Source organism: Scyliorhinus torazame, chromosome 17, assembly GCF_047496885.1.
Source record: "Scyliorhinus torazame isolate Kashiwa2021f chromosome 17, sScyTor2.1, whole genome shotgun sequence".
In the NCBI taxonomy this organism is placed as follows: Eukaryota; Metazoa; Chordata; class Chondrichthyes; order Carcharhiniformes; family Scyliorhinidae; genus Scyliorhinus; species Scyliorhinus torazame.
The window spans coordinates 62655870-62676900 of NC_092723.1; the positions used below are offsets into that span (position 1 = coordinate 62655870).

General features: G+C 48.2%; 1 protein-coding gene across 4 annotated transcripts in view; it reads right to left on the minus strand.

Moving 5' to 3' along the window:
- LOC140393905 (polyglutamylase complex subunit TTLL1-like) overlaps positions 1-21031 on the minus strand; it is an 86631-nt gene that overhangs the window by 11845 nt on the left and 53755 nt on the right. For all 4 annotated transcript variants that reach the window (XM_072480524.1, XM_072480525.1, XM_072480522.1 and 1 more), the window contains one exon: positions 19670-19778. In XM_072480524.1, the coding sequence (XP_072336625.1) occupies positions 19670-19778 (109 nt within the window). The remainder of the gene's footprint in view (positions 1-19669; positions 19779-21031) is intronic.

Consider the following 21031-nt stretch of genomic DNA (forward strand, 5'->3'; position numbering starts at 1 on the left):
CTCGCTACCCTTCTTAAACAAAGGAACAACATTGGCTATTCTCCAGTCCTCCGGGACACCACCTGAAGACAGTGAGAATCCAAAGATTTCTGTCAAGGCCTCAGCAATTTCCTCTCTTGCCTCCTTCAGTATTCTGGGGTAGATCCCATCAGGCCCTGGGGACTTATCCACCAATATTTTTCAAGACGCCCAACACCTCGTCTTTTTGGATCTCAATGTGACCAAGGCTATCTACACACCCTTCGCCAGACTCAACATCCACCAATTCCTTCTCTTTGGTGAACACTGATGCAAAGTATTCATTTAGTACCTCGCCCATTTCCTCTGGCTCCACACATAGATTCCCTCCCCTGTCCTTCAGTGGGCCAACCCTTTCCCTGGCTACCCACTTGCTTTTTATGTACGTGGAGAAAGCCTTGGGATTTTCATTAACCCTATTTGCCAATGACTTTTTGTGACCCCTTTTAGCCCTCCTGACCCCTTGCTTAAGTTCCTTCCTACTTTCCTTATATTCCACACAGGCTTTGTCTGTTCCCAGCCTTCTAGCCCTGACAAATGTCTCCTTTTTCTTTTTGACGAGGCCTACAATATCCCTCATTATCCAAGGATCGCAAAATTTGCCATATTTATCCTTCTTCCTCACAGGAACATGCCGGTCCTGAATTCCTTTCAACTGACATTTGAAAACCTCCCACATGACAGATGTTGATTTACTCTCAAACATCCGCCCCCAATCTATGTTCTTCAGTTCCCACCTAATATTGTTATAATTAGCCTTCCCCCAATTTAGCACATTCACCCTAGGACCACTCTTATCCTTGTCCACCTGCACTTTAAAACTTACTGAATTGTGGTCACTGTTCCCGAAGTGCTCCCCGACTGAAACTTCTATCACCTGGCCGGGCTCATTCTCCAATACCAGATCCCTTCCCTAGTTGGGCTATCTACCTATTGTTTTAAGAAGCCCTCCTGGATGCTCCTTACAAACTCTGCCCGTCCAAGCCCCTAGCACTAATTGAGTCCCAGTCAATATTGGGGAAGTTAAAGTCTCCCATCACAACAACCCTGTTGCTTTTACTCTTTTCCAAAATCTGTCTACCTATCTGCTCCTCTATCTCCCGCTGGCTGTTGGGAGGCCTGTAGTAAACCCCCAACATTGTGACTGCACCCTTCTTATTCCTGATCTCTACCCATATAGCCTTGCTGCCCTCTGAGGTGTCCTCCCGCAGTACAGCTGTGATATTCTCCCTAACCAGTGGCACAACTCCTCCACCCCTTTTACCTTCCCCTCTATTCCGCCTGAAACATCTAAATCCTGGAATGTTTAGCTGCCAATCCTGTCCTTCCCTCAACCAGGTCTCTGTAATGGCAACAACATCATAGAGCTTGGATTAGTACTTGGAACTAAGTTCATCTGCCTTACCTGTTATACTTCTTGCATTAAAACATATGCACTTCAGGCCACCAGTCCCACTGTTTTTAGCAACATCTACCTGTCTGCTCTTCCTCAGAGCCATAGTGGCCCTATTTCGTAGTTCTCCCTCAATTTTTTCACCTTCTGACCTATTGCTCCGGTACCCACCCCCCCTGCCATACTCGTTTAAACCCTCCCATGTGACACTCGCAAACCTCGCGCCCAGGATATTTATGTCTCTCCAGTTTAGATAAACCCGATCATCTTATACAGGTCACACCTGCACCGGAAGAGCTCCCAGTGATCCAGATAACTGAAACCCTCCCTCCTACACCAGCTGTTTAGCCACGTGTTTAGCTGCTCTATCTTCCTATTTCTAGCCTCACTGGCACGTGGCACAGGACGTAATCCCGAGATTACAACCCTTGAGGTGCTGACTTTTAACTTTCTGCCTAGCTCCCTGAACTCCTGCTGCAGGACCTCATCCCCCTTCCTGCCTATGTCGTTAGTACCACTATGTACCACGACCTCGGCCTGTTTGCCCTCACCCGTTCTGAGACATCCTGGACCCCGGCACCAGGGAGGCAACATACCATCCTGGAATCTCTTTCACGTCCACAGAAGTGCCTATCTGTGCCCTGACTATAGAGTTCCCTATGACTATTGCTCTTCTGCGCTTTGAACCTCCCTGCTGAACATCAGAGCCAGCCGTGGTGCCATTGCTCTGGCTGCTGCTGTTTTCCCGATAGGCTATTCCCCCCGACAGTATCCAAAGGGGTATACCTATTCAAGAGGGGGACTGCCTGCCCCTTCTGGTGGTCACCCATTTCTCTGCCTGCACCTTGAGTGTGACCACATTTATACAACTGCTATCTATGAAGCTTTCTGCCACCTGCATGCTCCTAAGTGCATCCAACTGTTGCTCCAACCGAACCATGCGGTCTGTGTGGAGCTCCAATTGGGTGCACTTTCTGCAGATGTAGCCACTTGGGACGCTGAAAGCCTCCCGGACCTGCCACATCTCACAGTCAGAGCACTGCACCCCTCTAATTGACACTGTGTTAGTTAATTAGTAAATTAAATTTAAAAACATTTTTTTTTTTAAAAAGCTACTGATAGCTATATGCTTCCTAGTGCTAGATTTCTACTACAAATGTAAATGCGAAATACAGTACTCTCTGATCTATGGCTTAGGTACCCCTCTAAATTATGATTAAGCAGTTAATTAATTATGTTTAATTAGTTTAACAATGTTTGATTTAGTGCAGATTCCCGATCAGCCAATCAGGTCACAGCTTTCCGGTGATGTCACTTTTCAGTTTTCAGTTTTCACCCCCCCCCCCCCCCCCCAAGTCGGATCACTCAGAATAGCAGAATATCTATCACTTACCCGTTCCCAAGCTGCTCTCTGGCTCTCTCTCTCGCTCCTGAAAATGAAGGCTGCTGGAACCTGGGGGTAAGATTTTATATCACCTACCTTCCCAGGATGCTCCCTGGTTTTCTCCCTGCTTCCCGGAATGCACTCTGGACCTCTCCCTGATGATTACCAGTTACAAAGCCAAACGAAGGAAACAGAACAAACAGGGAAACAGCACCTCCTCCCACTTCGTGCCAAATTATCACACTGCCCAAGTTTCAATTTCCACTCTGACTGTGTCTCACTCACTCAAGATGTGTCACCTTCACCTGCGCAAAGCTTACTGAGTGCGCTTACTGTCTGTCTTTTGTACAGAACTCAGCTAAACAAGATGAGTCACACTATTTAAGGTTCAAACAGAAGAATACAATGTACACCCTTGTGCCACTAAACAGGCCTCAGGTGACTGACAGATAACTGCCTCTCAGCAATTAGGGTGGGGGCAGCTTCAGCCAATCAGACACTGAGCTAGACAGTGACCATTTAACTGAAAAACAGTTTTGAAGATTTTAATTCACCACTTACTGCTTACCTCTTTAATTACCGCACTGCCCAAATTACCAAGTTTCAATTCCCACTCTGGCTGTGTCTCACTCACTCAGGATGTGTCTCCTTCACCTGCGCAATGTACCAAAGTTCCTTGGTACTTACAAACCCCGTCTTTTTACTCAACATAATGGCCACCCCCCCGTGACATTGAGTCAAACCCTGAGTGAAACACCTGACTAACCCATCCCTTCCTAAACCTAACCTGATCCCTCACCCGGAGGTGCGTCTCCTGTAGAAAGACCACCTCTGCCTTCAGGCTTCTCAACTGCACAAAGACCCGAGATCTCTTCACAGGCCCATTCCGCCCCCGCACGTCCCATGTTAAGAGCCATACCGGAGGCTTGTGCCTCCATTCCCCTCTACTATCCGTCATCTTCCCCTACCGATTCTGTCCCCTTTAATTTCACCCTAAAACAGGCTCATCTTAAATGCCCCCCTTCTCTGCCCATGACCACGATTCTCCTCCAACACTGCCACGTTGCGTCGCATCTCCCTCTCTCCCAACCCCCAGCCCTCCTCGGCCACCTCACCTCCATTCACCAGCATTACCTGCAAGCGTGGCAGCTCCTGCCCAAAGACTACTCCTATCTACCCCTCCACCCCACCCTTTCCTCCTTGATCTGTGCAGATGGCACCCTGCGGACCTCCTCCTCCCCCACCCAAACAAACACGTTAAAAACCACAGGTCATTTCCTCCAAAGAATAAACACCGCAGGAGGAGGGGGGTAGCTGCCGCCTCATGAACGTACTACCCCTTAACAAATAATCACCCAATGAAATCCCCCCCCACCCGAGAAGAAAGAAAAAAAAAAACACCCTCCAGCCGCTCACTGCCTGCATCCTCCAAACTCTGTTATGCCAACTCCTCGGTCTCCCATCAAAGTTCAGTTCTCCCCCAGTTTATGCTGTTTAATAAAATCATTGGCGTCCTCTGGGGTTTCAAAATAGAACTCCCGGCCTTCAAATGTCACCCACGCTGGGTACAGCATCTTGAACCTAATCTGCCGTCGATAAGAGAGCCGGCCTGGCCGTTTTAAGTCCAGCACGCGTTTTCACCAGCTCCGCTCAATGTCCTGATATATTCAGAACTGCCTTAGGGACCTGTGCACTCTATCCACCTCTGGGGCCTTGTCCAGTACCCCCTCTGCCACCAGCATCCTCGAGACGTATCACACAGCACTCGTGCCTTCCACACCTTCAGGCAGGCCAACAGCACACAAGTTCTGCCTTCTGGATCGGTTCTCCTGCTCCTCTTCCTTTGCTCTTAACAACTTGCAAAGGTCCTCCAGGAGCCCCACCTCCACCTCCAATGCCACCACCCGAACACTATGGTCAGATACCATCCACTCCATCTCACGGATCTGCGACCCCTGTGCCTCAAAGCACTTCTCGGCTCTCCAATCGAGACTTTCAGGGGTGCATCCTCTCCTTCGATTGGTTTTGCTGCATCTCCTTTCTTTTTTGACGGAACTCCACTTTGATAAATGCCATCAGCTGCTCCATCTGGGGTTTCCAATCTGTGCTGACTCTTCCCCCTCCACCTTCTTTCCAATTGTTGCTGCGCCACAGGTCTCTTCCAATTACTTGGCCAGGTTTTTAACCTTCTTGTGCCGGGTCTTATAACCAGCAGACATGCCACTCCCGAGGGGAACTTCTCCTCCACACCTTCAGCTACACTTACCCGTCAAAATTCTCCTGTTTTCGGGGATAAAGAGCTCAAATCCGTACCTTCGAGCTGGAGCTGCCCTGTGTGCAACCATTCACTCCATGACCGCCACTAGAAGTCCGGTGTCAGACATTTCCACCAAGAAATATTAGCCAAGGAGCGAGGCAAACAAAAATGTAGACTAAAGTCTACATTTAACAAATCCAAACAAAACAAGAACTCCAAGCTCATTATCTAACAAAAACCCTCCTATAATGAGCTGCAGCGAACCCTCCAAACTGCTCCCGTTAAGTAATTCCTTAGTTCCTTAGCAGGGAGGCTAACAGAACCCCATATAGTGTAAAACCCCAATTCCAATCAAGCACCATAGGAACTCAACCGCAACATGAACAAGAAAAAAACGAGAACAAACATGACACCCCAACAATTTAACAATACAACTTGGCCGCTGAATTACAACTTGTGTCTTTCAACAGGAGTCCACCTCTCTGGCATGTCGAGGAAATAGTCTTCTCCCTCAAAAGTTTACCCTGAGGCGAGCTGGGTAGATCAACCCGAACTAGACTCCACTCTTACACAGGACAGCCTAGACTCCATTGAATGCAACTCTTTTCTTTGCTAACTCCGCACCCATGTCCTGATGAGAGTGGCCTTCCCACTTAAAATCTCGGTGTACCCTTGCCTATTGCGAAACCTTCTCCTTTCCATTGAAGCTGTGGAATTTCCACACGTGTGGAGCATCAGGATAAGGCTTTGGCCAAAGATTGCGATGGACGCGGTCCAATTCAGGCGAGGACGTGAATCCACCCTCACCCACCATTTTGCAGAACATGCCCGAAAAGTATTTCATGGGTGTAGGATCCTCAATCCCATCCGGCAACCTCACAATCTGGATATTTTGCCTCCTGGACCTGTTTTCTAGGTCATTAATCTTGGCTCTCAATGATCTATTTGTTTAAGACAGTTCGGATTCCAGCGCGGCAATCCAATCGCTATGGTCCGATAAGGCGACCTCCATATTCTTCATTGTGGCTCCCTGGACCTCTTTGGTCTGATTAGTGTTTCCCAGAGCTACTCGAATGGGGACCAAGGCTTCCCCAATTGATCTTCTTGAGGTCCGCCAACAAAATTTGTCGGTGTTTTTCAAAATCTTTTGCTGAGGTATCGGTAAGAACCTCAGCTGTTAGCGGAGTGGACAGAGAACCAGAAACTGACTCCACTATTTTACTAGCTGCTGAGCTCCGAGAGGCCTCAGACTTCGTCAACGGGTTCGTGCTGCCAGCTTTCTTTTCCCCGATTTCTTTTTGAGCATTTCTGTCATAAAAGACTCTAATCCAATAACTATATGGGTTTCCGAAGAATAAATAATCCATGGTACCAAGAAAGGGGGTCAAAGGTACAGTACTCCAGCAGGAGCCACCTTGTGCGTGTCGTCCCCCTACATTACACCACCGGGGGTCCCCTTGCTCCATCTATTTCAGTTTATGTCTTTCACTTCTCCCCTGATCCCTTCAGTTTAGTGTAGATTCTTCTGTGTATTCCAGTGACCACACCAAGCACTTAGTGGCTGATAGAGTATGGTCAGTTGGAGGAGAAAGTCCATCTACCCCTTAACTTTCATTGCAAAACATCTTAAAAAGTGTGAACATTTACACTTTGGATCTGCTCTCTTCAGGCCTCTCTGAAAAAGATTGTCAATTTGGTGCTGAATGAAAAACATTTTTTTTTGCAACAGGAAAAGGACATTAGGACCAACATGTTTTGTTTTGTGCTCTGCACCCGAGGGTTAAATCTGCCTTTAGTCAGCTCACAAACAATGTTCTTAACATCTAACAGGGAGGCCCCTTGTCCAATCACTTGAACACTGGTTCCGGATGTAAAAGAGCAGCATGCAAACCCAATACACAGTAGTTCCATCAGCTTTCATTTGCAATCTGCTGACCACAAAGTGTCATCATCACGACTGGTGGACTGGGTGTATTCAGGAAAGGGTAGGTTCAAAAGTAGTAAGAGAAATGAGAATGTTGTAGAGTAGAGCAGCAATTTGGGTAAAAATTGTGGGTCAGGATGGGTCAGAGAACTTTACAAAGGTAAAATGGCATTAGTGACACAGGAAAAAGCTAAAGGCACTATATCTGAATGTGTAAAGCATTTGCGACAAGGTAGATGAATTAATTACCCAAAAATAAATGAATGAGGAGATATCAACAAAATAAATTCTAAATTGGTCGAGTTTGGCAGGGTGTTTCTCGCCATTTCTTGGGGGTGAGATCCATACCACTTAGTCAATTTTTTGGGCCTTGGGCAGTTTCTCCCCAGTCAAGCCCACTCTTCAAAATTTTTAATCACCAGAGATCTGAACTCGCCAGCTAGACCGGCTCTTCAGAGATCGGCCGCCTTTTTGAGAAGGTGGTCCAATCTTTAAGTGAGCTTGAGGGTCCCCACACCTACTACCCACGGGCATTGTTACCTCCCACACACATGGGCATTACTCCACACCCCCCAAGTGAGGACACCCCGCTATGGGGTCACTGGGGGGTCCCCCTTTTCAGTCCTCCCCATTTTCCCCTTTCAGGACCCCCACCCTTAACACCCTCCCCCCAACCTTTCTGAGGTCCCTTCATACCCGCCCTTCACTCCCCCCACCTTTCATAGCCCCATCCTCTCATTCATGGGCATGAGCCCGCTAAGGCCCTGACCCTTGACAGTACCAACCTGGTACCCAGCACTGCCATCCTACCACCCTGGCAGTGCCCCTGCAAGTGCCACCTCAGCACCCTGGCAGTGCCAGGCTGGCAATGCCAAGGTGCCAGGCAGGCCCACTGCTGGAGAGCCTCCACAACGAGCACCCGGTAGTTTCCAAGATGAAGGTGTTGGCCCGCAGTTACGTCTGATGGCCCAGTACAGATGATGACATTGAGAAGTTGGCCCAGCGATGTGTACAATGTCAGGAACACTAGAAGCTGCCACCATTGGCACCCCTCCACCCATGGGAATTGCCAGGTCGATCCTGGTCCCACCTCCATGTTGACTTTGTGGGACCAGGCTCTATGTTCCTCATCATAGTTGATGCCCAACCCAAATAGAACATAGAACATTACAGCGCAGTACAGGCCCTTCGGCCCTCGATGTTGCGCCGACCTGTGAAACCACTCTAAAGCCCATCTACACTATTCCCTTATTGTCCATATGTCTATCCAATGACCATTTGAATGTCCTTAGTGTTGGCGAGTCCACTACTGTTGCAGGCAGGGCATTCCACGCCCTTACTACTCTCGGAGTAAATAACCTACCTCTGACATCTGTCTTATATCTATCTCCCCTCAATTTAAAGCTATGTCCCCTCGTGCTAGACATCACCATCCGAGGAAAAAGGCTCTCACTGTCCACCCTATCCAATCCTCTGATCATCTTGTATGCCTCAATTAAGTCACCTCTTAACCTTCTTCTCTCTAATGAAAACAGCCTCAAGACCCTCAGCCTTTCCTCATAAGATCTTCCCTCCATACCAGGCAACATTCTGGTAAATCTCCTCTGCACCCTTTCCAATGCTTCCACATCCTTCCTATAATGCGGCAACCAGAATTGCACGCAATACTCCAAATGCGGCCGCACCAGAGTGTTGTATAGCTGCAACATGACCTCATGGCTCCTAAACTCAATCCCTCTACCAATAAAAGCGAACACACCGTACGCCTTCTTAACAACCCTCTCAACCTGGGTGGCAACTTTCAGGGATCTATGTACATGGACACCGAGATCTCTCTGCTCATCCACACTGCCAAGAATCTTACCATTAGCCCAGTACTCAGTCTTCCTGTTATTCCTTCCAAAATGAATCACCTCACAGTTTTCTGCATTAAACTCCATTCGCCACCTCTCAGCCCAGCGCTTGTACAATGTCAGGACAATCTATGTCCCTCTGTAACTTGTAACATCCTTCCGCACTGTCCACAACTCCACCGACTTTAATGTCATCTGCAAATTTACTCACCCATCCTTCAACGCCCTCCTCCAGGTCATTTATAAAAATGACAAACAGCAGTGGCCCCAAAACAGATCCTTGTGGTACACCACTAGTAACTGGACTCCAGTCTGAACATTTCCCATCAACCACCACCCTTTGTCTTCTTCCAGCTAGCCAATTTCTGATCCAAACTGCTAAATCACCCTGAATCCCATGCCTCCGTATTTTCTGCAGTAGCCTACCATGGGGAACCTTATCAAATGCTTTACTGAAATCCATACACACATCAACTGCTTTACCCTCATCCACCTGTTTGGTCACCTTCTCAAAGAACTCTATAAGGTTTGTGAGGCACGACCTACCCTTCACAAAACCGTGTTGACTATCTCTAATCAAATTATTCCTTTCCAGATCTCTTATAAACCTTTCCAAGATTTTGCCCACAACAGAAGTAAGGCTCACTGGTCTATAGTTACCGGGGTTATCTCTACTCCCCCTCTTGAAAAAGGGGACAACATTTGCTATCCTCCAGTCTTCTGGCACTATTCCTGTAGACAAAGATTACTTAAAGATCAAGGCCAAAGGCTTAGCAATCTCCTCCCTAGCTTCCCAGAGAATCCTAGGATAAATCCCATCCAGGCCAGGGGACTTACCTATTTTCACACTTTCCAGAATTGCTAACACCTCCTCCTTATGAACCTCAAGCCCTTCTGGTCTAGTAGCCTGAATCTCAGTATTCTCCTCGACAACATTGTCTTTTTCCTGTGTGAATACTGATGAAAAATATTCATTTAGCACCTCTCCTATCTCCTCGGACTCCAAGCACAACTTCCCACTACTGTCCTTGACTGGCCCTACTCTTACCCTAGTCATTCTTTTATTCCTGACATATCTATAGAAAGCTTTAGGGTTATCCTTGATCCTACCTGCCAAAGACTTCTCATGTCCCCTCCTGGCTCTTCTTAGCTCTCTCATTAAGTCCTTCCTAGCTAACTTGTAATTCTCGAGCGTCCTAACTGAACCTTCATGTCTCATCTTTACATAAGTCTCCTTCTTCCTCTTGACAAGTGTTTTGACTGCTTTAGTAAACCACGGTTCCCTCACTCGACCACTTCCTGCCTGCCTGACAGGTACATACTTATCAAGGACACGCAGTAGCTGTTCCTTGAACAAGCTCCACATTTCCATTGTGCCCATCCCCTGCAGTTTTCCTCGCCGTCCGATGTATCCTAAGTCTTGCCTCATCGCATCATAATTGCCTTTCCCCCAGATATAACTCTTGCCCTGCGGTATATACCTCTACCTTTCCATCACTAAAGTAAACGTAATCGAATTGTGGTCACTATCACCAAAATGCTCACCTACCTCCAAATCTAACACCTGTCCTGGTTCATTACCCAGTACCAAATCCAATATGGCTTCGCCTCTCATTGGCCTATCTACATACTGTGTCAGGAAACCCTCCTGCACACATTGGACAAAAACTGACCCATCTAAAGTACTCGAACTATAGCGTTTCCAGTCAATATTTGGAAAGTTAAAGTCCCCCATAACAATTACCCTGTTGCTTTCGCTCCTATCCAGAATCATCTTTGCAATCCTCTCCTCTACATCTCTGGAACTTTTCGGAGGCCTATAGAAAACCCCTAACAGGATGACCTCTCCTTTCCTGTTTCTAACCTCAGCCCATACTACCTCAGTAGACAAGTCCTCATCAAATGTCCTTTCTGCCACCGTAATACTGTCCTTGACTAACAATGCTACTCCTCCCCCTCTTTTACCACCTTCCCTGAGCTTACTGAAATATCTAAATCCTGGCACCTGCAACAATCATTCCTGTCCCTGCTCTATCCATGTCTCCGAAATGGCCACAACATCGAAGTCCCAGGTACCAACCCATGCCGCAAGTTCACCCACCTTATTCCGGATGCTCCTGGCACGGTACACTCCTGCAACTTTGAAACCCTACTCATGACCTCACTACTCTCAACCTCCTGTATACTGGAGCTACAATTCAGGTTCCCAAGCCCCTGCTGAACTAGTTTAAACCCTCCCGAAGAGCATTAGCAAATTTCCTCCCCAGAATATTGGTACCCCTCTGGTCCAGGTGCAGACCATCCCGTTTGTAGAGGTCCCACCGACCCCAGAATGAGCCCCAATTATCCAGAAATCTGAAACCCTCCCTCCTGCACCATCCCTGTAGCCACGTGTTCAACTCCTCTCTCTCCCTATTCCTCGTCTCGCTATAACTTTGTTTGTCCTCGATCTAAGTTTCCACCCTAGCTCCCTGAATTCCTGACTTACATCCCCATCCCTTTTCCTACCTATGTCGTTGGTACCTATGTGGACCACGACTTGGGGCTGCTCCCCCTCCCACTAAAGGATCCCGAAAACACGATCCGAGACATCACGCACGCTGGCACCTGGGAGGCAACACACCAACCGTGAGTCTCTCTCGTTCCCACAGAATCTCCTATCTATCCCCCTAACAACGGAGTCTCCAATGACTAATGCTCTACTCCTCTCCCCCCTTCCCTTCTGAGCAACAGGGACAGACTCTGTGCCAGAGACCTGTACCCCATGGCTTAACCCTGGTAAGTCCCCCCCCGCCCAACAGTATCCAAAGCGGTATACTTGTTACTAAGGGGAACGGCCACAGGGGATCCCTGTACTGACTGCTTCCTCCCAGCCCCTCTCACCGTCACCCATCTATCTTTATTCTTCGGAGTAACTACATCCCTGAAGCTTCTATCTATGACCAACTCTGCCTCCCGAATGATCCGAAGTCATCCAACTCCAGCTCCAGTTCCCTAACGCGGTTTCTGAGGAGCTGGAGATGGGTGCACTTCCCACAGATGAAATCAGCAGGGACACTGACGGCATACCTCACCTCAAACATTCTGCAGGAGGAACATTGCACTACCTTCCCTGTCATCCCCTCTAGATAAAAAAAAAAGAAAGAGCTTACCTGTTATTCACTCCCCTTCTCAGCAAGCACTCACTCAGCCACCTCTGCGCCCTGCACGATAACACCTGAGGGAATATAAATAAAAACTACTTACCAGTCACCAGACAATCCCTTACCTGCAGGCTGTGACATCACGGTTCAACTTTCCACTTCTACCTGCCCTCGAGCCTTCCTCTTGATCCTTACAGCGGTTTTTTTTTTTGGTTAGAGGAGGGGGTAGGGAGGGAAACACTGAAGAAGTGTTTTGGGTTTAAGTGTCACTTGACAAGAGCTCCTCCACAAACCACCTCCAAGTTTTGGTGAGCACACGGACGTATGCAAATTTCCCCTGCAACGGCCAATCAGCAGCTCCGCTCTACTGCCCTCTGATTGATAGAAGTGCACCGGATGTAGGCGACAACCACAATAGCCACTGTCGGGCGGCTTTGCCAGACATTCAGCACACCCAGCATCCAAGAAGTATTAGCTTCAGATAATGGCATGGCCTTTATCAACGCAGAGTTCGGCTCGTTCATGCACTCGAACGGAATTTGCCACATGCGTACCGCTCCGTACCACGCAGCCTTGAACGGATTGGCCAAGTGAGGGTCCCAACTTTTTGAAGAAGCTTACCTCGGGATCCCTAGAGATGCATTTGGCCAGGTTCCCTTTTTGCCATCTGGCCACACTACATACAACGACAAGGGTCGCACCATCCGAGATGCTCATGGAACACTGCCTATGCACTCAGTTGAGTCTAGTGCTCCTGGACATCAGCGGGAAGGTTTGTTGCAGCCAGGTCAGATCTGGGATAGCCACAGCCAAGTGCATGCCCCAACGCAACCTTTCACCGGCAACACGGTGCACGTTCAGAACTTTAGTGATGGGGCCACTATGATCCTGGGCATGCTATTGTCCCAGATCAAGCCACTGTTGTATAAGATGCGATCGCAGGGTCGCGAGTCAAACAGGCATGTGGATCACCTCCGCAGTTGTGTCCCTGAGCTACCGGATCCGCTCCCGGATGCCCCGGCCCCATTGCCACGGAACACCAGGACACCGAGATGACGTATGCGGACCTTTCGGACTCTTACTCAGAGATGGAGACTCAGCCACCAGCAGAGTAGAACTGTAGCAGTGGTTAACACAGTTGCTTCACAGCTCCAGGGTCTCGGGTTCGATTACTGACCTGGTTCACTGTCTGAGCGGAGACTGCACGTTCTCTCCGTGTCTGCGTGGGTTTCCTCCGGGTGCTCCGGTTTCCTCCCACAGTCCAAAGATGGCAGGTTAGGTGGATTGGCCATGATAAATTGCCCATAGTGTCCAAAAAAAAGTGCGGTGCGGTTACTGGGATAGGATGGAGGCCTAGGCTTAAGTGAGGTGCTTTTTCCAAGAGCCGGTGCAGACTCGATGGGCTGAATGGCCTCCTTCTGCACTGTAAATTCTATGTTAAGAGACCGATGACCCAGTTCTGCCACTGAACTGGCTGCACCGGACCCACCCCGGTGCTCCGTGCAAAAATGCCGACCACCTTACCAAATATGTGACACCGGACCCCGCACGAACAACGCCCGAGCACCAACCCTGGGCGAAGATGACAAGGGGGCCTTTGTGCCAGTCCGCAGACGCTACTCAGGACTGGAGGGGTGTGGGGGAGTGTTACAACCCCCATGCAGGTCACAGTGTGTAGACCATCCGATTCCCTGTGACCTCTACTGAGTACGAACTTCCCTGGTGGCGGGGCTTCCCCTTTAACGAGATGAATCTGTGCAGTATACAAACTCTGACCTGGGTGAAGGTCGCGGCAGAAGAACCCTTCGGGGAGTGGAATGGTTTAATGTATGTGATAGTAAACCTTTATTTTTGCATCCTACCCGTCGTTCCTTGTGATCACTCTGTGCGGATTCTACACCCACCTAACCTACACATTCTTGAACACGAAGGGCCAATTTAGCGTGGCCAATCCATCTAACCTGTATATCTTTGGACTGTGGGAAGAAACACAGTCTGGAGGAAACACACGCAGATATGGGGAGAAAGTGCGAACTCCACACAGTTACCCAAGGTCGGAGTTGAACACGGGTCCTTGACATTGTGAGGCAGCAGTGCTAATCACTGTGCCGCCCCAAGAAGTTTGGAACAAACACTGGAGTAAATATGACTCACAAAACCCTGGGACTGGAAGGCCTACATCCTAAAGTTTTAAAAGAGGTGGCTACAGAGATATTGGATATTGGGCAGCATGGTAGCACAGTGGTTAGCACAGTTGCTTCACAGCTCCAGGGCCCCAGGTTCGATTTTCGGCTGGATCACTGTCTGTGCGGAGTCTGCATGTTCTCCCCATGTCTGCATGGGTTTCCTCCGGGTGCTCCGGTTTCCTCCCACAGTCCAAAGATGTGCAGGTTAGGTGGATTGGCCGTGCTGAATTGCCCTTTAGTGTCCAAAAAGGTTAGGTGGGGTTACTGGGATAGGGTGGAGGTGTGGGCTTAGGTAGGGTGCTCTTTCCAAGGGCCGGTGCAGAGTCGATGAGCTGAGTGCCCTCCTTCTGCACCCTAAATTCTATGATCTATGATCATTCCTGCAGAATTCCCGAGAATAAAGAATGGTCACCATGGATGAAATGCAAATATATCCCCATTAACAAGAAAGGAGAGAGAAGAAACAGGGAGCTAGATTTTCCCTGGCATCAGTGGAAGGGAAAATGCTAGAATCTTTAATTAAGGATGTGATAACAGGTCAGTCAATGAGGATTATGAAAGGAAAATAACATTTGGCAAATCTGTTAAAAGTTCTTTGCTGTAACTCGCACGTTGGATGAAGAGGAGCCAGTGGATGTGGTATATCTGGATTTTCAAAAAATATTTGATAGAGTGCCACATGAGATGTTATTATACAAAATTAGGGTTCATCGTATTGGGGATAATTTATTAGCGCCAATTGAGGATTGGTTAATGACAGAAAACAGAAATAAACCAGTCATTTTCAGGGTGGCAGACTGTAACTATTGGTAAGAATTGGTCTTGGGTCGCAGCTAATTACAATCTATAATCAATGACTTAGATGAGGGATCAAACCAACCCTGTTGGTGCAATGTTTCAAGTTTGCTGATGATATGAAGTCAGATGGAAAATAGGTTGTGAGGAGACAAAGAGGCTGCAAATAGATTTAAGATGGTTAAATGATTAGGCAAGGACATGGCAGATTGTATATAATGCGGAAAAGTGTGAAATGATCCAATTTGGAGGGATAAATAGAAAAACATACTTTTTTTCAAGTGATGAGAGACTACAAAATGTTGATATTCAGAGCTACCTGGGTATATTTGCACACAAATCACAAAGTTACCATGCATACAATTAGATAACCAAATCTTATGTTAGCTTTTATTATAAAGGGACAAAGGGATTGGAATAAAGAAGCGTCACTACAATTATATAGGGCTGTGGTGAGACTGCACATAGAGCACTGTAAACTAAGTTCTCCTTATAAATTGTGGTTGCGTCCCTGAAAATCATAACTTTTAAGTCAAACTGTAGATGAAAAATGGCTTTCCATAGGAATCATTGAAACAGTTAGGTTCCTTCAGACATTTTTTGAAAAAAACAAAATAAACAAGGTGAATTACTACACCGTACTCATGCATCATTGTGCATTCATGGCCAGAATAATTTTCAAGATAAAATAAATCATTAAATATAACAGAAATACTATGTACATTAAAATTAGATACCTTTAATTCGCCAAAGAAGTCCTGAGAAGCACAACTTCTAGTCTCACCCACAGCACCTCTGTAACTAGGCTCAACATTTTGCATGTAGCCGTTTTCCACTCTCTACCCTTTCACTCTCTCGCTCTCTCTCCCCTTCCACTCTCTCGCTCTCTCCCCTACCCCATCTCTCGCTCTCTCTCCTTCCCCGTCCTACTCTCTCGCTCTCTCTCCTTTCCCGCTCTCTCCCCTTCCTGCACTCGCTCTCCCCTTCCCGCTCTCTTGCTCTTTCTACCATCTCGCTCTCTCCATTCCCACTTTCTCCATCTCCCCTTTCCCACACTCTCTCTCCTTTCCCACCCTCTCTCCTTTCCCAATCGCTCTCTCCTTTCCCACTCGCTCTCTCCTTTCCCACTCTCTCTCTCCTTTCCCACTCTCTCTCTCCCCTTATCCACACTCTCTCTCTCTCTCCTTCCCCGTCCCACTCTCTTGCTCTCTCTCCTTTCCCGCTCTCTCCCCTTCCTGCACTCGCTCTCCCCTTCCTGCTCTCTTGCTCTTTCTACCCTTCTCGCTCTCTCCATTCCCACTTTCTCCATCTCCCCTTTCCCACACGCTCTCTCCTTTCCCATTCTCTCCATTCCCACTCTCTCTCTCCATTCCCACTCTCTCTCTCCTTTCCCACTCTCTCTCCGCTCCCAGTCTCTCTTCTCTCGCTCTCCTTTCCCACTCTCTCTCCTCTCACTCTCCTTTCTAACCCTCACTCTCCTTCCCCACTCTCTCTCCCTCCTTTCCCACTTTCTCTCCCTCCTTTCCCACTCTCTCTCCCTCCTTTCCCACTCTCTCTCCCTCCTTTCCCACTCTCTCTCCCTCCTTTCCCACTCTCTCTCCCTCCTTTCCCACTCTCTCTCCCTCCTTTCCCACTCTCGCTCTCCTTTCCCACCCTCTCTCTCCTTTCCCACCCTCTCTCTCCTTTCCCACCCTCTCTCTCCTTTCCCACCCTCTCTCTCCTTTCCCACACTCTCTCTCTCTCTCTCTCCTTACCCTCTCTCTCCTTTCCCACTCTCTCTCTCTCCTTTCCCACCCTCTCTCTCCCTCCCTTCCCACTCTCTCTCCTTTCCCACTCTCTCTCTCCTTTCCCAGTCTCTCTCTCTCCTTTCTCACTCTCCCATCTTCCTGTCCCACTCTCTCTCCCTCCTTTCCCACTCTCTCTCCCTCCTTTCCCACTCTCTCTCCCTCCTTTCCCACTCTCTCTCCCTCCTTTCCCACTCTCTCTCCCTCCTTTCCCACTCTCTCTCCCTCCTTTCCCACTCTCGCTCTCCTTTCCCACCCTCTCTCTCCTTTCCCACCCTCTCTCTCCTTTCCCACCCTCTCTCTCCTTTCCCACACTCTCTCTCTCTCTCTCTCCTTACCCTCTCTCTCTCCTTTCCCACTCTCTCTCTCTCCTTTCCCACCCTCTCTCTCCCTCCCTTCCCACTCTCTCTCCTTTCCCACTCTCGCTCTCCTTTCCCACTCTCGCTCTCCTTTCCCACCCTCTCTCCTTTCCCACCCTCTCTCCTTTCCCACCCTCTCTCCTTTCCCACCCTCTCTCCTTTCCCACCCTCTCTCCTTTCCCACTCGCTCTCTCCTTTCCCACACTCTCTCTCTCTCTCTCTCCTTACCCACACTCTCTCCTTTCCCTCTCTCTCTCTCTCTTTCTCTCTCTCCTTTCCCACTCTCTCTCTCTCTCCTTTCCCACTCTCTCTCTCCCTCCCTTCCCACTCTCTCCTTTCCCACTCTCTCGCTCCTTTCCCACTCTCTCTCTCCTTTCCCAGTCTCTCTCTCTCCTTTCCCACTCTCCCATCTTCCTGTCCCACTCTCTCTCCCTCCTTTCCCACTCTCTCTCCCTCCTTTTCCACTCTCTCTCCCTCCTTTCCCACTCTCGCTCTCCTTTCCCACCCTCTCTCCTTTCCCTCCCTCTCTCCTTTCCCACTCCCTCTCTCCTTTCCCACTCCCTCTCTCCTTACCCACACTCTCTCTCCTTACCCACACTCTCTCTCCGTTCCCACTCTCTCTCCCTCCTTTCCCACTCTCTCTCCCTCCTTTCCCACTCTCTCTCCCTCCTTTCCCACCCTCTCCTTTCCCAATCGCTCTCTCCTTTCCCACTCGCTATCTCCTTTCCCACATTCTCTCTCTCCCCTTACCCACTCTCTCTCTCTCCTTCCCTGTCCCACTTTCTCGCTCTCTCTCCTTTCCCACACTCTCTCCTTTCCCACTCTCCTTCCTTTCCCACTCTCCTTTCCCACTCTCTCTCTCTCCTTTCCCACCCTCTCTCTCTCTCCTTTCCCACCCTCTCTCTCTCTCCTTTCCCACCCTCTCTCTCTCTCCTTTCCCACCCTCTCTCTCTCTCTCCTTTCCCACCCTCTCTCTCTCTCCTTTCCCACCCTCTCTCTCTCTCCTTTCCCACCCTCTCTCTCTCTCCTTTCCCACCCTCTCTCTCTCTCCTTTCCCACCCTCTCTCTCTCTCCTTTCCCACCCTCTCTCTCTCTCCTTTCCCACCCTCTCTCTCTCTCCTTTCCCACCCTCTCTCTCTCTCCTTTCCCACCCTCTCTCTCTCTCCTTTCCCACCCTCTCTCTCTCCTTTCCCACCCTCTCTCTCTCTTTCCCACCCTCTCTCTCTCTTTCTCACCCTCTCTCTCTCTTTCCCACCCTCTCGCTCTCTTTCCCACCCTCTCGCTCTCCTTCCCCCCACTCGCTCTCCTTCCCCCCACTCGCTCTCCTTTCCCACTCGCTCTCCTTTCCCACTCGCTCTCCTTTCCCAGTCGCTCTCCTTTCCCAGTCGCTCTCCTTTCCCAGTCGCTCTCCTTTCCCACTCGCTCTCCTTTCCCACTCGCTCTCCTTTCCCACACTCTCTCCACTTTCCCACTCTCTCTCCTTTCCCACTCTCTCTCTCCTTTCCCACTCTATCTCTCTCTCTCCCCTTACCCACTCTCACTCTCTCTCCTTTCCCACTCTCTCCTTTCCCACTCTCTCTCCTATTACCCACTCTCTCAACCCTTACCCACTCTCTCTCTCTCTCTCTCCTTTCCCACTCTCTCGTTCCTTTCCCACTCTCTCTCTCTCTCCTTTCCCACTTTCTCTCTCCTTACTTTCCCACTCTCTCTCTCTCTCCCCTTGCCCACTCTCTCGCTCTCCTTTCCCACTCTCTCTTTCCCTCCTTTCCCACTCTCTCTCTCCTTAACACTATCACTCCCTCTATCTCCTTTCCCACTCTCTCTCTCCCCTTACCCATGGTCTCTCTCTCCTTTCCCATTCTCCCTCTCCTTTCCCACTCCGGTTTAAGAACATATCGACTAAGAGTTCAGTTTGGGCTTTGGCGGGGGCCATGTCACAGATGATTTGAAATCAAAAATGGGACAAAAATCGGAAAAAACTCCTGAAGAGTAAACAATATTAAGCAAAATGTCTTTTGGATGACTTATATTGAGGACATACTTTATAGTTTTGATCTACTTATCTAGGAAGGATATACTTGACTTAGAGAGTGCGATGTAGGTTTACTAGACTTATTTCTGGGAAGGGAAGAATTGCCCAATAATGGGGAGATTGAGTAGGCTTAGGACAAAATCTTTGGAGTTTATAATAATGAGGAATTGAAACATTTGAAATTTCTATAGGGCTTGACAGGATGGATGGTGAGAGGATATTTCCTCTAGTTAAGGAATCTAGAACTAGGAAAGCAGTATCAGAATAACGAGTTGGCCATTTATGTCTGAAATGAGGAGAAATATTCAAAGAGCTGTGAATTCTCAGTTGTTGTGCGGATTCAAGACAGAGATTAATATATTTTTGGATACAATGGGAATAATGTGTGATGGTGAAATGGCAATAGAAGTTGGGCCATGATCTCATTGAATGGTGCAAAAGGCTCGAAAGACAATATTGCCTACTCCTGCTCCTATTTTTCATGTTTTTATTTTGACATTGGTCAATTTGCCACTCAGCATGCAAGACGTAAGCAACTTACCCCATGTTTCTGCACGGACACATTTGTAAGATGCACAAACATGTTATCTAATTCACTGGTGCTTGGAGTGTACTTCATTGTACAAAAACGACAGAATCCCAGTCGATACCTACAATGGAAAGGAAAGAAGCAATGCAATATTGTATTTGCCCTGCAAGGAAATGCATTGTCAACTAAATTTCCATTGTCATATTTCAATAGCACGTGGTAATAACCTTTGTCAAAATTATTAGTAAATTTAACAGATTATCCTTATAGTAAGTTCACCCAGTCTCACTGAATGCAGTCTATCTTCTGCATTTGCTACTGGGCAAGTTACTTTTACACACCTGGTAGACGTAATCAATTCTCAATTAAACTTTACAGATCACAGACCCTTTGACTAATATCTCAGTCTTGTCAATGAACATCAATTTTCCATTTGTTCGAACCAATCAGTACTCTTTGTAGCACTGATGTGGAGATGCCGGCGTTGGCCTGGGGTGAGCACAGTAACAAGTCTTACAACACCAGGTTAAAGTCCAACAGGTTTGTTTCAATGTCACTAGCTTTCGGAGCACTGCTCCTTCCTCAGGTGAATGAAGAGGTATGTTCTTTGCTTCGTGTTATTCACCCTGGGGTAACACGGACTGCAACACAATGCAGATAAACTATAAAGCATACACCAAACGTAGGCGTTGGTTCAATACGATTTATTAAACTTCTATAACAATGCACACAGCTGGCTGTGGGTTCACTCTCTACTACGCATACACATCATGAGGTAAAAGCAGGCATTCTCTTTGTAGCACAGCAGACTCTGTAATATTCTGCGATTCAGTCTGAATTCTGCCCTGTTTCATACTTGAACAATCCTATGTGAATACATAGTAATCTTTACAATACGTAATTGATTTTGTGTAGTGTTACAATCAAGTAAGGAGGTTTCTTTTGTACAAACACACACAATTGTCCAAATAATTAGGTTCAAGGATGCTGGAGATCTGAAATAAATACAGAAAGTGCTGGAAAAACTCAGCTGGTTTGGCAGCATCTGTGGAGGGAGATAAAGTTAACGTTTCGCAACCAATATGAGGCTTGTTCAGAACTGAAGAAGGGTAGAAACGTGTAGGGATTTAGGCTATTGAAAAAGAGTGGAGGGGCAAATGGAGCAAATGAGAAGGTCGGGAATAGGTTAGAGGGAGGGGAAGATTGAATGACAAAGATGTCATGGAAGACAAGATGAAGGGCGTGGTAATGATAATATGATAGGCACAAACCATTGGTTCAGGTGTTAATAGCAGGATAAAGGTGAGCAGTTCCTGAAAGCAAAATATGAGAATAAGAGACAGGCAAGCACTTGCCGGGGGGGGGGGGGGGGGG